General features: G+C 34.7%; 1 protein-coding gene across 1 annotated transcript in view; it reads right to left on the reverse strand.

The window, feature by feature from the left end:
* LRBA (LPS responsive beige-like anchor protein) overlaps nt 1–15,921 on the reverse strand; it is an 854,371-nt gene that overhangs the window by 41,183 nt on the left and 797,267 nt on the right. The window contains exons 49-51 of the mRNA XM_056803808.1: nt 12,849–13,041; nt 7,863–7,925; nt 3,931–4,086 (exon numbers count right to left, since the gene is read on the reverse strand). Coding sequence (XP_056659786.1) covers nt 3,931–4,086; nt 7,863–7,925; nt 12,849–13,041 — 412 coding nt within the window. The remainder of the gene's footprint in view (nt 1–3,930; nt 4,087–7,862; nt 7,926–12,848; nt 13,042–15,921) is intronic.

The raw sequence follows: 15,921 nt of genomic DNA on the forward strand, positions 1-15,921 counted from the left end.
CTGTTAATTAAAGGGACTAGACTTGGTGGTCTTTAAGGTCTTTTCAAGGTCTAAACCTATTCTTGATGCTACTAAAACCCCACTTTATTTTAATTTATTTTTTCTTAACCCTTACTTTCTGTCCTAGTAACAACTTTAAGACAGATGGACAAGGGCTGGGCAAATTGGGTTAAATGTCTTGTCCAAGTCACACAGCTAGGAAGTATCTGACGTCAGATTTCTTAGAGTTTATCATGGTGTAGGGCCTTCAGCTTTTCTCTGTACTATAGAAGCATATGGAGAACAGAATTCATTTGAAAGGAGGTGGTCAGGAAGGGAAAGCTTCTTAGAGGAGGCTACATTTGGCAGCCAATTAACTTTTTGTTTTAAACCAAAATATAATTATGGAAGTGACTACCAGCTCTGTACTCAAGATACAAAAGGTGTGGGAAATACAAAGCTGAAAATTAGGTCTGTTTAACTTGATGAAATGTACATAGTTATTTGGGCATGAATTCCAACTCCTTCATCCTACAGAAACAGAGAATGATATTGGAAACTGAAAGTTACTGTACTAGAAGACTAAGAAAATCATTCTTTTGTATCAAAGCCAAATAGTCTGCACACTGATTGTAGTTTTATCATTAGAACAATTTTACATGCATGAGTGGTTTGTTAAAATACAAAATTTCTTAATTATTTTTTTATAGCTATCAGAATTTTCTCCTTAAGTTGTGAAAAATTTCAAGATGGCTTAGGTATTTAATAAAATTAACTTCCTTATTTGACAGTTATTTTATACTTTAGGTCTGAATTTAGAAGATTTTATTACTCTGCATTTCCTTTCTCTACATATAATGACTTTCCCCTCAACTTTATTTGGTTCTAGCACTGTCGTTGAGGTTCATTCCTTCTGAATAAATTTTAGCATATGAATACCTGCTGCTTTCTTTCATAAATTATTTTCTGATAATTTCATAAGAGTTCCTCAAACCTTTTTTTTTGGTCTCTTTTAATACTAGCCTACCTCTCGACACACTAATATCAAATATTACCACAACCACTAGGATATCCCTTTTTTGACAGAACACATTTTCTAGTTAATGTTTTATTTGACAGCTGTGCTACAAATAAAAAAAAATCAAGCTCAGGGCCCTGAATTACTGAATCTAAAAGGCTTCCTGAAAATAATTCCCTCTGCTAGAGGAAGGCTTTATTGTTGCTTCTGCTGTACTACTTGTGCCCAGAAAACATGATTTACGTTAAAAGAATTTCCTGTTACAAAAAAAATTTTTTTTAAATCCTGAAATCTAATAAGGGAAGGGTTTTTTTTAAAGTGCTAAAATATAATTGAATTCAACACTTGTGATGGCTTTGCCATTACACATTAGTGATCACATAATCTTTTCTTCTTATTCCTCTGCCAAGCTTGAGGAAAGTATTCAATTATAATATTCTTGCTTTCATAAAAATGGTAAAGAAACAAAGAAACAAAACACAAAGAAGTTACTTATAATAAAACCTACACTTGACTTTGTTTTGTCCACAGGATATTAAGAAACCAAAAAGAAAGCATGAAAAAGTTTTTATTTATTTCTTCATTGACTTTTCTGACAGGTTTATAAATAATTTGTTTTTTTCATCCTCTGGGACAAGATTAGTCCCATACAAATGAAGTATAAAAATAAGTAACTCTTAATGAAGACTTTAAAATAACACATTCACATTTTGACAAAAAATTCCTCATAGATAAAGACTTTGAACTCTGTTTTTTGGTTAAGAGTGGAAAGTAAGGGCTATAATATGTTATGTCCCCCAAATCTCATAGTAGTTTTAAGATATTGGTTTAATTATTTTTACCTTTAGTAGCTTAAAACCACAGCAAGGCAGAGCCTGTATCCTGAAGATATATAATGAGTTTAGAATTCTAAAATAGCATGTTTTTATAGCAAAACTAACTCATGCCTGAAAATATGTAAGACAATGACTATATGAAGATGGTGTGGGGCATTTATTATTCTTACCTTTATTATTTTAGTATCTATTATAATTTTAGCTTCAAACGTCAATAAAACCAGTTAAAATTACTTTAGAATCATTTATATCTGAATAACTTACCTCATTTATATCTGAATAACTTCCTCACATACCCTAACCATAACTTGTCAGGCCTTTGAGGTTCCCCTTCGGTTTCTTTTGTCTATTTCTCCCTATATATTCCTAACCTCTTTACTTTTAAAACAGTAACATAATACTTCCTTTAAAAATACTACCTCATCACCACCAGAACAAATAATCTCAGGACCAGAGTTTGTAAGGTGATGTCACAGGTGCATTAAATGCAAGGTCTGATCACACCAGTGATAACCACTGAAACCACTGCCCTAAAACAGGGAGGGCTAACAATGCAAATGGCTGAATCAAATGAAATGTATTATATTATGATGGAAATATTTTCTATAAAAACAGTCCTCTGTATAGTATTTCATATGAAGCTAATGGGTACAACTTCTAGTTAAACTCCAATCATGCAAAGCTTACATTATGTCATAAAAGAGTCAGGCGTGTCCTTAGAATTGTCCTTATTGGAAAATGATAAGGGAAAAAAAAAACCTAGCTGATAGGAACTATTTAGTCATTACAAGCACAAATTTCTTCACAAAAACAACTTTCAGGTCATGCCAACAGATCAGCATACATCTTGCTCAATCTCTTATTCTTAATTCTTTAGTATTGAACCATCATAATTGAGATTAAGAATAGAGATCCTTCTGTGGAAGCTGAATAATAAATATGAAATTATATTCTTACTAAATCATCTATGAAGGCAGGAGAGTATATTTTACAAGGATTTGTTGACAAGGTAGTAACAAAAGCAAATATCTGTGAAACTTCCAGGTAACTAAAAATGTAAATTAAACATAACACTACATTCCTAAAATGTCCCAAGGTTTTATGATATTATGATGCAGTTTTAGCTTTTAAGTTGTATATGTCTATTATCTATTTCACAGAATCAGAGCTAGAAAGCACGGTAGCACATATTTACTCCAGTATGTACCAATGACATTTTAGCTGCTAATATTTCATTAATCTCAAAATGGAAAGTATGTAGTATTTATTCTTTTTAATGATTTGTTTTAATGGCTCATCTATCATACTTTTTTTAGAAATCTTTTAATCTTATATTATTTTCTAGAGGCACTTCAAATATATTAGGCTGGTACTTAACGAGACTCTCTAAGTTCTTCCGTATGCTAGTCTTCGACCTGCATGAAACTCTTCCCTCCCATGCAAAGCATTACAAAAACTCATTATATTAGTTCTCATGGGGTAATATAGTTGAGCGTGGTATGTCCCTTAGGCAGATGCATGCAAATGAATATATGGGCCTGGTACTTTTATGCTATCTTAACAAGAGCTCCTGTCATGCATAAAAGCAGGAGTCAGCTACTTTTCTTCATGATGGTGTAGTTTTTAGCAGGATTCCATGCAGAAATGGGTAAAGGAAAAGAGAAATCGACTCCCAAGAGGTATACTTAATGAGATTTTCTAAGAGGCAAAAAACCTATATAAAGTAACATAAAAGTGGGAAAAACATTGGATATATATATATATGTATGTACCCTATAAGCTCATACATATACACAAGCACATACTATTTACATACAACTACTGCCTTCAAAAAATGATCAACTATGCTACACATCCATTTTAGCTGAAAAATCTTGGAACAGAAAAAGAATACTAAGAGTCAAATTCACAGTGGACTACTGTGATTATATCCTGGATAGAGTAAAAAGCAAAGGTATATTTTTTCTTTCTTGTTTGATACTTTTTACAAATCACACATAGGCCATTCTTGTTCAAAGCAAGAATATGAGGAAATATTCTAAGCATTTCAGTGTTACTGGTATAAGAGAGTTGAGTGGTAAGGAAAATAACATTTACCTGTGTCTGTAGAATAGACTCGGAAACTCTTATCCCAGAAGCCACAGACAAGAATAAAGCGGTTATCAGAAGTGATGACAAAGCACTGGGAGTGGACTTGAATACTTTGGTCTAAAAGGTCAGTGATTTGCCTCCTGTGCATTCCAGTATTGCTAGCTGTGGAGGATGAAAAAGAAACAACTGAATATACATAGTCAAAGAAACTCTATATTTTATTTTTTAATTGGGAGGGGCACTGTGTATGAACAATAAATTCACCTACAAGAATATTTTTTCTTTAAGGCAATATTGCAGCCCACCTATCTATGTGTCTCTATCACACCACCCAAATGTATATATTTGTTGCAAGAATGTGAATAGCCAAATTCAACATCCTAACAAAAATGTCTTTGCCTAGGGGAAAGAAACAATAACATGGTACAATTTTAAAATAGTATACCATTCACAGGACATGCATTACAGTTCTTGGGTAAATCTAAACTAGATTATAATCACAAGACTGTATCACAGATAGAGTTGTGTTCCTGACAGTCTCATTACAACTATTGTCATGAGAATGGAGTCATGTTGTGACAATCTATTACCTTTAACATTCTGTCACAAGGAAAAGATATTAGAATTTAAATGTCACACATTCTGTGAAATATTGTAGCATCTTGTACTACTTTAGCTCTAACGGGTCTTTAATTTGACTAGATGTGCAAACCCAATCCTCGTGTTTACAGGAGCACCATCATGTAAAGAAAGAGGAGAATAACTATTTATTAAAGATAACACATAATTGAAAAAGTTGAAGCAGAGTATTGCTGTTTTTCTGAACCTGATTTAAGCAATAAAATAAGATGGAGGAAATAGCACACAGTGTTTCCAAGTTGCTACTGAATGTGTGGATTGGGGTTTATCTGAAGGCATTAGGGCAGACAGAATGACGTCAAGATACATGGGAAGGGTAATAACCCTCTGAAAATAGACTACCAGGAGTGCTATTATCAGAAAAAAGAAATTATGCTCAATAAGCCCCCTTCTTGATATTGTAAGGTTGACTCTGTAAAAGCTAAGTTTCCACAGCCCTAAAGGATGTTTCAATACTGATTTCCCCATTCAAATAAGATACTTTTTTCTGGAGGGAAAAACAAAACAAAACAACAACTGATGCTGAAACAAAATAAGGAGTGATGAAAAGGGAATATTAAAATCTTTTCCAACTAAGATTCTTAGGGTGGTCTTGGCATGGGTGTGGAGATAAGACTCAGGAAGGAACAGAAAAGACAAACTATGCTACAACATTTTCAGCACTAAAATGGTTTGGGTGAAAAATTCATATGAAAAATCTTAATCAGGAAAAGTAAATCTAAATACAACTCACTAAAAGCAGTAGTTTCCTGTGGGATTTTGAGGAATTTGTAGTTTGTTTATTTTTAGTGAGGATAGAGAGCAAAGTGGTTGAGAAGAGGAGATATTTTCAAATTAAAGTTCTGCCAATATCTATTACAACTTCATTTACTGAAGTACTGAAGGGTACTTCACAAGTATTATTGCATGATGCTAAGCTTCAGATGCCTTTCAAGAGCATCTGATTCTGCTGGCAAGTTGGTCACTAGTAGTTGCAAATGTGAGAATTTTTGTGGGACTAAGATCCTTCTTTCTCTCTTCAGGGACTCAAATGCTATCAGATGAGAGAGAACCTTGTATCCTGGAAAAGGCAATGCCAGTTTTTGAAGGATGAGGAATGTCAAAGAGATGCATTTTTCTGAGCAATAGTCCCATGGAAATCTGTTCAGTTCCATGAGAGCAAGCAATAGAAATAAAGTATGCAGTATTTCCTGCTTGACTATTATAGAATTAGTATTCCAAGAAAGGGGTTATTCAATATTTGGACAGATCTGCACCTATATTATCTTTGCTCTAATTATGTATACTTCTAGTGGACAAAGATCTAATCATTTTGTAAAAATCTGAAAGCTCAGGAAAGTCACAAGCATGGAGGTTAAGAACTTTGGACAAATGACAAAAATGTAATATTGGCTCATGGTTCTCAAACATTCAAATGAACTTTTACCAATGCCCACTTGTAGCAGTTATGGAATTTCCATCATGACATCCATTATTTCAAATACTTTACCTAATTCACTGTCAGAGTAGTACAATGAATGGCATGAGTGTTCCATAATATTTTAAGTACAACTTTAGATTCTCATAAACTAAAATTTTCATGTACTAGCAAGTAAAATAACAACAAAAACTTAAAATTCACAATAAGCCCACCTTAGATAACATAGAATAATTAACTGTTAGATACAGGTTTTTAATTTATGTAGAGTGAAATTATTCTTATTATATACAAGATACCAAAATTCTGAATTAAAGGTATCTAAACTAATTAGATTTACTATATCTATACAATACTATATTTACTTAGAGCAGTAAGAAATTTAAAATGAAAAATTAAAATGATTTAAAAGAAAATGAGTTTTGTTTTCCCAACTGAAAAAAAAGTTTGTAATTATCTAAAATATTAAAAATAAATTTAATGTGGCATTCCAGGATTCAGGCAAAGAAGTCAATGGCTTTGCTGGAATTATGTCTATTTTTATGTAGAGAGAGTACTTCTATAATATGTGCTTGAACTTTGGAAAATTAATAAATTAATTAGTTTTTACCTTAGGACTCCCTCTAGTCTACATAATAATCCATCTATAAAATGGCAGTCATGTCAAATTAAAGGTTTTATTGTGGAAAAATATAAGTGGTCAAGTATAGAACAACTTGGATTATTTTTTTTAAATCACCAATTCACAATTTCAAGGTATAATAGAACACTAATTTAAAATAACATGAGCTAGGGAAATGAGAAGCTGAAGAAGTCAAATACTAGTCTTGGTAATATTCTCTCACAATTTGGAGGAAAATGTTAATTTTTCCATTTCTAATGCTATTATTGAATTGGCTAGGTAGGAAAAGAGATTCCAACTATTTTTATGCACAGATTCCCTCCCTAGTCATAGTATCTATCCAAGGCCAGGATGCAACACTGTAAGTTTTGGCCAAATTACATTTGATCCCAGACCCTGCAACATTTAAGGGTGTAAAATGTTATAATCAACATATAAAGTAGCCAAGCATCATGAAAGGCACAACAGCAATATGTATCTCAATGTTGTATGTACAACTAATCAGCATTTCATCTCAAAAGGATTCTCTCTTTCTTTTCTCCCTCTCTCTTCCTTTCTCTCTCTGTCTCTTTCTCTTTCTGTCTGTCTCTCTTTCTCTCTCTTCCTCCCTCCCCCTTCACATTTAACCTCCAATGGTGATCTACTGGGTTGCTGAGCACCAGGAAAATGAATACTAATATTTTAACATTGATATTGGTGGGGCAACATATTTCAACTTTGAAACTGCTCTGCGAATACACATTAATCCCTTCAGCCCGTACGGCGGGTCTATGAAGAAAGGATTGATCTCCTTTAATGATGAAGCCCTGGCACCACGGTTTTATTTTTCACCACACAGTGCTGCTAAGAACCCCACTGTTATTATGAAAATTTCCCCAGCAAAGGAGCTCCATCACATTACCGGTGCACCGATTCATCATAACGTGCCTCGCTCCTGCTCATCAACAAGTCTGAGTGATGAAAAGATCCAATATTATCCTGACAGTACTTCCTGCGCATTCTCAATCACACATTATTACAGCATCCATATTAATTCTCAGTGACACGCGTCCTAGGCCTGTTCAAATTAGGCAAACCAACGAGGGGGAGTTGATGAAATACCAGCATAGCCACAGCTCATTGCATTCCAATTTGCATGCAAATGGTTTATCAGGAAAATTCCATTCCCAGCAACCAGCAAGTGAAAAACAACCGTAATCTACACTTCAGGGCCACCATACAGAGCTTAATGAATCGCAAAGAGAGAAGGAAGTGACAGACCTATGAGAGGATCGATTTCCACTGGCAGCTGGTATGGCTGGTCCTGTACAGCACCTTGATGAGCTGGAATTCACAAAAGATAAAAAAAAAATTTGCATTACTTTTCATATTCTAAAACATGCAAAAATACTTAAGGCAAGCATCATGTGCAATTGGATTCTAACCCTACACATCTTTTATTGTTTTGTTATATTTAAAGAAAAAAATCCAGGTGCATTCATGGACAGCTTATTAAACATTTATTTTAGATTAGTGCTGTTCTGAACGGGTGCCATCACCAGTGGCTCCAGTCCTAGGCCATAAGCTATAGCAGATGCTTGACTGGCAACCTCCGATGCTGCAACAAAACAAAATTAAGTGGTAAAGAGCACTGAAAACAAAATGTGACAGCCATCTGCTGACTGGAGCAAATACTATTTTTTTTCTGTTATTTCCTAAAAAGGCATCTTTGAATGCTGTAGCACAAAGGACCTGCAAAAATGTCAACTTATGATGGAGAAAGGGAAAGCTCCAAGTCAGGGAATATTTAATGTTTCATCCATCACTTAAAATCAATCAATCGAGAGTCTGAATAAAAATAAAGAAAACCATTTTGCAGATAAATGTTTTTGTTAAGTGCATTTGGCTGAGGTATATTCCTAATGATCAGATTGTTCTGTGTGTGTGTGTGTGTTTTAAAGTTTTATTAACATTTGCTATTTTTGCTTCAATTTAAAAATATTCAGAAGCAGAAGAGTAAAAAGAATCAATATATACATATTATAGGCAATTTGTTCTAATTTCAAAATGATTTTGAATAAGACAGGCATACTAGTAGCTCTGCAATTTAAAGGAGCTAAGTATGCATGCTTTTCTTCATAAATGGTGGTAGAGGGGAAAGAGGCACAAACAAGAAGCAAGAATGTTGAGATCTGGGTTCTAGTTTCAGTTATTAAGTAACAACTGATCTAACATTAAGCAAGTCCCTTTCCCTTCTCTGGGCTCCATAACCATAACTAGAAAATAATAGTGATCTCCCAAGTTGTAGCATAGCACTTTTGCTTGTCAGGTTGGAACTGTGATTTCACTGGTCAAGGGAACTCTCCAGTGAGGAGATCTCCTTGCTCTCTGTGCAGCTTTGTCCCAGCTCTGAAATGTAGAGCCACTTGCCTAGGGCACTGAGAGCTTAAGCAATTTGCCCAGTCATACAGGTGATAAACATCAGGGAAAGGACTTAAACTCAAAACTTGGTGACTACAAAGACAATACTCTATCCACTATATCTTGCTGCCCTACAGGACTCCAGCTAATATTTAAATAAGAGGGCATGGCACCTGTCACTTGGGGAAACATACTGTGCATATATAATATGTGACTTTAAAAATCAATTAAAAATATCTAATAGTTATTGTTATTCACCCATGAGTTCTGTAGTAACATTTTCCCATTCAGCTACCATACCTAATTCTACTTTCCTTTTGAGAGCCTTTGAGCATTGCTATCAGGGTCTGGGCAGTACAAAATTTTTGATTAAGAAACACTTTATAACCATAACAGGAGTTGACAGTAGTGACAAAATCTTCACAAATACTTAGTAATATTAATTTCAATCTAATACTGAGTATATTCTCATGGATTCTGAGAATTTCCATCTCCTACTAAGACTCTGTTTCCCACAGAGATTTTATGAGTCAAGGTCTCAGTACAAAAAGGCATGACATTATGGGGTCAAAAACCCCATTATAGTTAATGTCTGAGTTTTACAATTGTTCAATTGATTTTCAGTTGTGTCAACTCTGTGACTCCATTTATGGTTTTCTTGGCAAAGATATTGGGGTGGTTCACCATTTTTTCCCTCTAGCTTATTTTACAGAGGAAACAGAGGCAAAAAGAGTCAAGTGACTAGTAAGTGCCAGAGACCAGATTTGAAAACAGGAAGATGAGAGTCTTCCTGAATTCTGGCCCAACCCTCTATCCACTATGCCACCTAAATGTCAGCTTTATCAACAGCAAAAGGGAATTCATTTAGATCTTGAAGATTCTATTCAAGGGAAGAGCATGACCTAGAAAAAGAAGCTGGGTAGAACAGCTATAGTTACTTGCAGAAACTATGGGTGAAAACAGCAATAGTCAGATACTATAAACCTGATAAGAAATAAAAGTATATTAGGTGAACAGTTTGCTTCTTGAAGTGAGAGCTGTTCAGCTTTCTGTTTGATAATATCCCACAAACCATATGAAGGTAAATAGAGATGGGATGAGATGACCAGATCTATTAAAATAAAGTGAAGTAGACCTGGTCACATTTCTTCATTTCTCATATGGGACTTCTCTGACTGACTTCTCCATTCCCCAGGACAATCTCTTCACCGCATGAGTTCTCATCATCCTTGATCCTCTATCTCATCATGACCCTCATGTCTGTCTGACTAAAGAAAAGGTCCAGGAACTCCAAACCTTCATTTCAGGTGAAAGCTCAGTTCAAACCTCACTTGGCTATACTACACAGGGACTTTTCTAACTGACTCTCTGCCATGGTCACTACTTCAGCTATCTTTTGGGTACCTTCTCCTTCCTTTTCAGTTTTCTTTTGTGTTTTGTCTTCCCTCATTTTTTGAGGGCAGGGACTATCCTCTTTTTGTACTATTAACACTTGTACTTAGCACAGTGTTTGGGCCATAATAGGTGCTTTAAATGTTTATTAACTCTTGATTAATATTAAGCATATATTCATTAGAGCAGAATGACTGATTAAGACAGGTACAGGCATAAGACTGGGGAAATTCAAATTTCAGAACAATAATCTTTTACCTGCTCTCTAACATCTTATGAGTGTTGTCCAGAAGTGAAGCACATTTTTGAGGGTCACACAGCTAGTGTGTACTATAGGAGGACATTACCCAGTGCTTTCTGACTCTGAGGCCTATCCTCTCCATTACTTAACTCAATTTTTACTGTTCTACTTTTACTCGATTGATATTTGCTAATAAAATGATGTAATTTCCCACATTAAGCTTACAATTTTCTAAACCACTTTGAAACTTATAGCCCTGTTCTTTCCCAGTGCTGTTTTATAAACTCTTTGGTGCTATATTATAAATGTTAGTTATTGTTGTTATTTCATCTTCTGGTGGCTGCTGTTACTATGCCATCCCTCAGGCTCCCACTGCAGTTTTTCACAATTCCCCATAGGGTACATAAGGAAATTGGCAACAAAACCTCTACTCCTGCTCTACTGAGGAATTTTACCGTCGACAGTCTCTTCTATCACTTGGATTCACAGACATCACTGATAGATCTATGTACCCCTCCACCCCCAAACCCACCTCAGCTCTCCTCTGGAGCCCTCAAGGTCTTAGGAAAACCAAGTTGAAGGGTTTCTGACCTTAATCTTAAGAAAAGTTCTGAAGTTTCAGGTCTATGCCTAGTGATGATATATGTTGCATCTGGAAACATTATTGTTAAAGAAATATCAGTTATGGGAGAGTTAAGGAAACTTACAATTTTTAAAAATTTCTGTGGGATGAGGGAGATGCAAAATAAAATTTTTTAATTTTTTTAAATTTCTGGGCCGAACTACTAAGGATCTATCACCTAATTAAGAACAATGATAAGATTCACTCAGATGTATAAGCATGTTGATATATTTTTACCATATGGCGACTTGAACTCTTGTTTTCATGTCAAAGAGGATGCTGGGCAATGCAAGTAGTTATTTGGATGACTTTTACTTCATATTCCAATAGTGAGTTAAAGGATGATATTTTCCACACTGAATCTTATGCAGTTGGGCACAGATTTGTAGTTATGGGTCCTTTAATAGAGTATACACACAGGTTCCTATTTGTTTGTTTTTATTCTAACGTCAATTCGGTTCTATTCAATTCTAAGGGCTTTGCCACTCAGTTTGATGTAAAGCCACAGGCCCAGAGACTTTATATCTTTTCAATCACTTTAGTTTCCCTAACAAGCAATGCTTTACATGCACCACAGTCAAGCATTGTAGATATTTCACCAATTTAAAGAGTCCAGTCAAATTCATGTGCACAGTTTGCTGTAAAAAATAAAGGCTTAGTAAAACATCAACAATTTCAAGGAAATTTTAATTTCGCTTTTTCTTCTCACTATTCCGTTAAGTAAAAGAAACTATATAGTTGGACAAATATTATAAAGTGGGCTCCTGTAAGTCATAGTGGCCATCCTACATTTATCAACAGGACACAATTTTGCTTTGACTATGTACTATCGTAGAAGTATATAACGAAAATGCTAAATGTAATTAAGATAAATGTCTTATTCTGTAGATGACATTATTGACCCCATACCTTGATTGTTTTTTTCAGAGTTTAGGCTGATCCATTCAAGATCTTTTGTTTGATTCTCCATCCCTTCTTCTTATTACCTTCTTTCCTTACCTTATTCTGCCCTGCTGTCCCCTCACTTTTAACAAGGGCATACATTTAGGAGAAAGCTTCCTGGGGTATAAGCATAGAAAGGGAAGTATTTTGCTTTGGCTTATTTTACTCAAATCAAAGCTGATTCTTCAAGGAATTGAATCTATAACTCTGGCCCCTGCACATTATAAGTTCCTCAAGGTGAGGGACTACATCTTATATTTATTTTACATCTCCCTCATCCCACAGAATTTAGTATACTGCTATATACATAGAACACACTCAATAAATTTTTGTTGTGAATTTTATATTCATGTATATGCATATGTGTCTATATATTTGTGCTTTGTGTCTATGTACAATAATATGAATATGCATGTATGTATATATGTGTAATATGGAAAAATATGCTAAGAAATTGTGTGCGGTTAGGTAGCAATTTTACTGTATACTTTTGATGGAATTCATAAAGTACAAGGCCAATGTAGCCAATAAATTGCAAATTAAAATCTTATGCTTTTGTGAAGGAAAAAAGATATGTTAGAAGTTGATATAATTCTTTAACACAGCTTATAATGTTTACTCCACCTTAAGATGATATTTCTTTACTCACCAGGAAGGTTGTGCCACTTGTTCACAGCAAATAGCCTGTTAGCAGTGACTGTGATCACAGCAGGTGTTGCCAAACCAGGCTGGGTGTTGGCTGCTACATGAGTGACAGGGGAGTTGGATGGAAACTTTAGGACCATGATAACATCCTGCTGAGCTTGGTCTGTGAACATCAATGGACTCTGCAGGAGGAGATACTGTTGAGTGGGCATGACAAGACCCCAAATACATAGGAAAGAAGAGACAAGGAAAGAACAAGAAAAAAGGGAGAGGGCATAGGAAAAGAAGGGGAAGAATAGATTAAAACAAGCAAGTACCACTAGCAGCTGTAAGTGAAAGCATCAGACAGGCTAGAGGAAACAGGAATTTGATTTCATTTTTTAAAATATATTATGCTCCTTGAAATTTTCTATTTGGAATAATGGATTTAAGTGGGGAAAATGTCTTCCATGCCACTGCATTAGACAAGACAAAACAAAACTAGAAATCACTCCAGTTCATAATCTAGAGAGATGTACTATATAGTTTTTATTAAAGTTTCCAATTGCCTGTTATCTGGCAAAGAACCATCTTTTGGCTCTATTGAGATAATATACCAAAGAAAGTGTGGGATAGGCAAGAGTCAAGGAAATTCCAGAAACCACCAGAAGTTATGTTGAGTTGGCATGGAGTTTTTGGACAAACTGAATGAAGAGAAAAAAATATATATTTACATGCAATATAGTCAGGTGCCATAAAGACATTATTATAGGCAAAGAAATAACTTATGAGTATAACACACAAACTTAATTATACACATGCATCAAAGCAAAGTATAATTAAATGGACTAGTAAAGACAATATATTTATATAGTGTACATAGTCATAAACACTACCCTATTATAATGCAAATGTATTTTCTTCTTGTAGCAGGTTAGCTGCAAAAGGAACCACCTAAGTGATACCTCCCCCTCTTCCCCAATTCCGCAAAACAGTTTCTAGGTTTTTTTTTTTAAGCTGTCCTTTGAACACTTAATAGTAATTGAAATTGATAATGCTGACTGTTCTCATGGCTTTTTATCAAAATAAGTGTTTATATTTGCTAAGGATTTGGAAAATTCCTCCAACTTGTATGTCAAAATCCAGAACAGAGTATAAAACAGTGGAAAATCAATCAGTTTTATTTGGCAGTGGTGGGCTGTGGTATATCTAAATTCTCTTCCCCATCTACTTTTAGGAATCTGATCAGAATTATTAGGAATGGAAATACTCTGATGAAGTTCTCTTGGCTGCCTTCCTACTGCCATATTTCAATGCACCAGGTATATGTAAATGTGTAAATGCATACATTTAATATATATTTATTCAGAACTGCTAATAAAAAATTAAATACATTTGCATTTTTATTATCAGTCCTTTTAAAAAAGTTATTAAGAGTACTTAGAAAAACATATTGCACTAAGAATTCCTATTTGTACTCTTTGCATAAAGGTGTAAATAAAGGCAACTAATAAGCTACCCAGACACCCTTCTGAGCAAGTGGCTAAAAGCCAATCAATATTATGAGTTAATCCTCCCTGGATGCTCATTCAATTAAAGGTGTCAGTAATGCCTCATCTGATGTGGCCTCAATTAAATCCAACTATCTGATGGTGTGAAAACACAAGGGGATACAGCAACAGCAGCAGACCCAGACAAATAGGCAGCTTTCGTGTGGCTGCTAATTACTACACCTGGTGTATATTATGGCTTAGGCACTTAACACAGCACGGAGCAACTTTAATTTCTGCTGAATTCACGGCAGAGGCAGAGGACCCTGATTTGAACTTTAGTAAATACAATGAAAACACACTTCTGCTTTTAAAAACTCTTACTTACTTCCTAATAAGGAAATTCTTATTTCTTAATGCCATGGGGAAAAAAAGTCCAAAATTGTTTTAATTTTTGAAATTGCACTATCAATTGTAGATAAGAAACAATCATCAGTAAATAACATGACCCTATGAACTGGTCTGTGAGAAGCCCTAAGTCATGTATTTTCAAAATATTTGCATATGCTACTAATGAGAAAATTGGAGCAAAACTTAAATCATGCATAAAACATTTCATTGGAAGGAAGTTCATGCATGTTTATCTAGTTTGATGGACTGCACAAGAAAATATCACGTTTTAAACTAATTCCAATATTTGTGCTTTAAACAAACAAACAAGGTTAAATCTCCTGAAAGTTGAAAGAACATATTGTTTACATTGTTGAGTTTCTTCGGTATGCCAACTATTGGCTGCCCAGTAAGAACAAATCATTTCCTAAGGGAACTGTAGAATATCCTCTTGACCTTTTTATCATGAACTGCCCTTTCCCCATCAATGCACTCTCCTGGATGTGCCCCCTACAGTAAATATACCATCATACTCAAGACATAAAGCATTAAGAGCATTATTTCCATTCCTTCTGCATTCCCTGAACTGGTAGCAATAGCTGGAAGCAAACAGATGAATGCATCAACTGGTAGAATGAGATTTCCAGTGATAAAACCTGTCATCTTGCCTTGGAGATATCTGCATGGAAGACAATGATGTGGTATAAACTGAGCAAGATCTCTCTTAGCAGTCTGAGATTTCAGGCTTAAATTCCAGCTTGAATATCTATGACCTCTGTGACTCTGGGCAAAGCATTTAACCTAGCTGGGCCTCAGTTTCTTTCTCTGTACAATAAAGAGATTGGACTACTTGATCTATAAAGTCTCATCTAGATCTAAACCTTAGAATTCTAAAGACTGACTATGAATTTTACTTAATTTCATATAGCTAAGTCATCTAAGTACATCTCCTGATCACTTTCTCTTTTGCCTCAATTTACCTCTAGTCTCACCCCAACTTAAGCCATTGTTTGTTTATATATATATATATATATATATATATATATATAGGGAGTTTAGATACCTATTTCAGGAGTTAGAGAGTATGGAAACTCTCTTCCTAAGACACTTTTTTAAAACCTTTCAAACTCTGGTAGTGGAAGGATAGAATAATAATTTAATTAAGAATAAGCAAGAGGAAGAATCCTACTATACTAACAGCATTTTTGCCTCTAACAG

Source organism: Monodelphis domestica, chromosome 6 (genome assembly GCF_027887165.1).
Source record: "Monodelphis domestica isolate mMonDom1 chromosome 6, mMonDom1.pri, whole genome shotgun sequence".
Classification (NCBI taxonomy): domain Eukaryota; kingdom Metazoa; phylum Chordata; class Mammalia; order Didelphimorphia; family Didelphidae; genus Monodelphis; species Monodelphis domestica.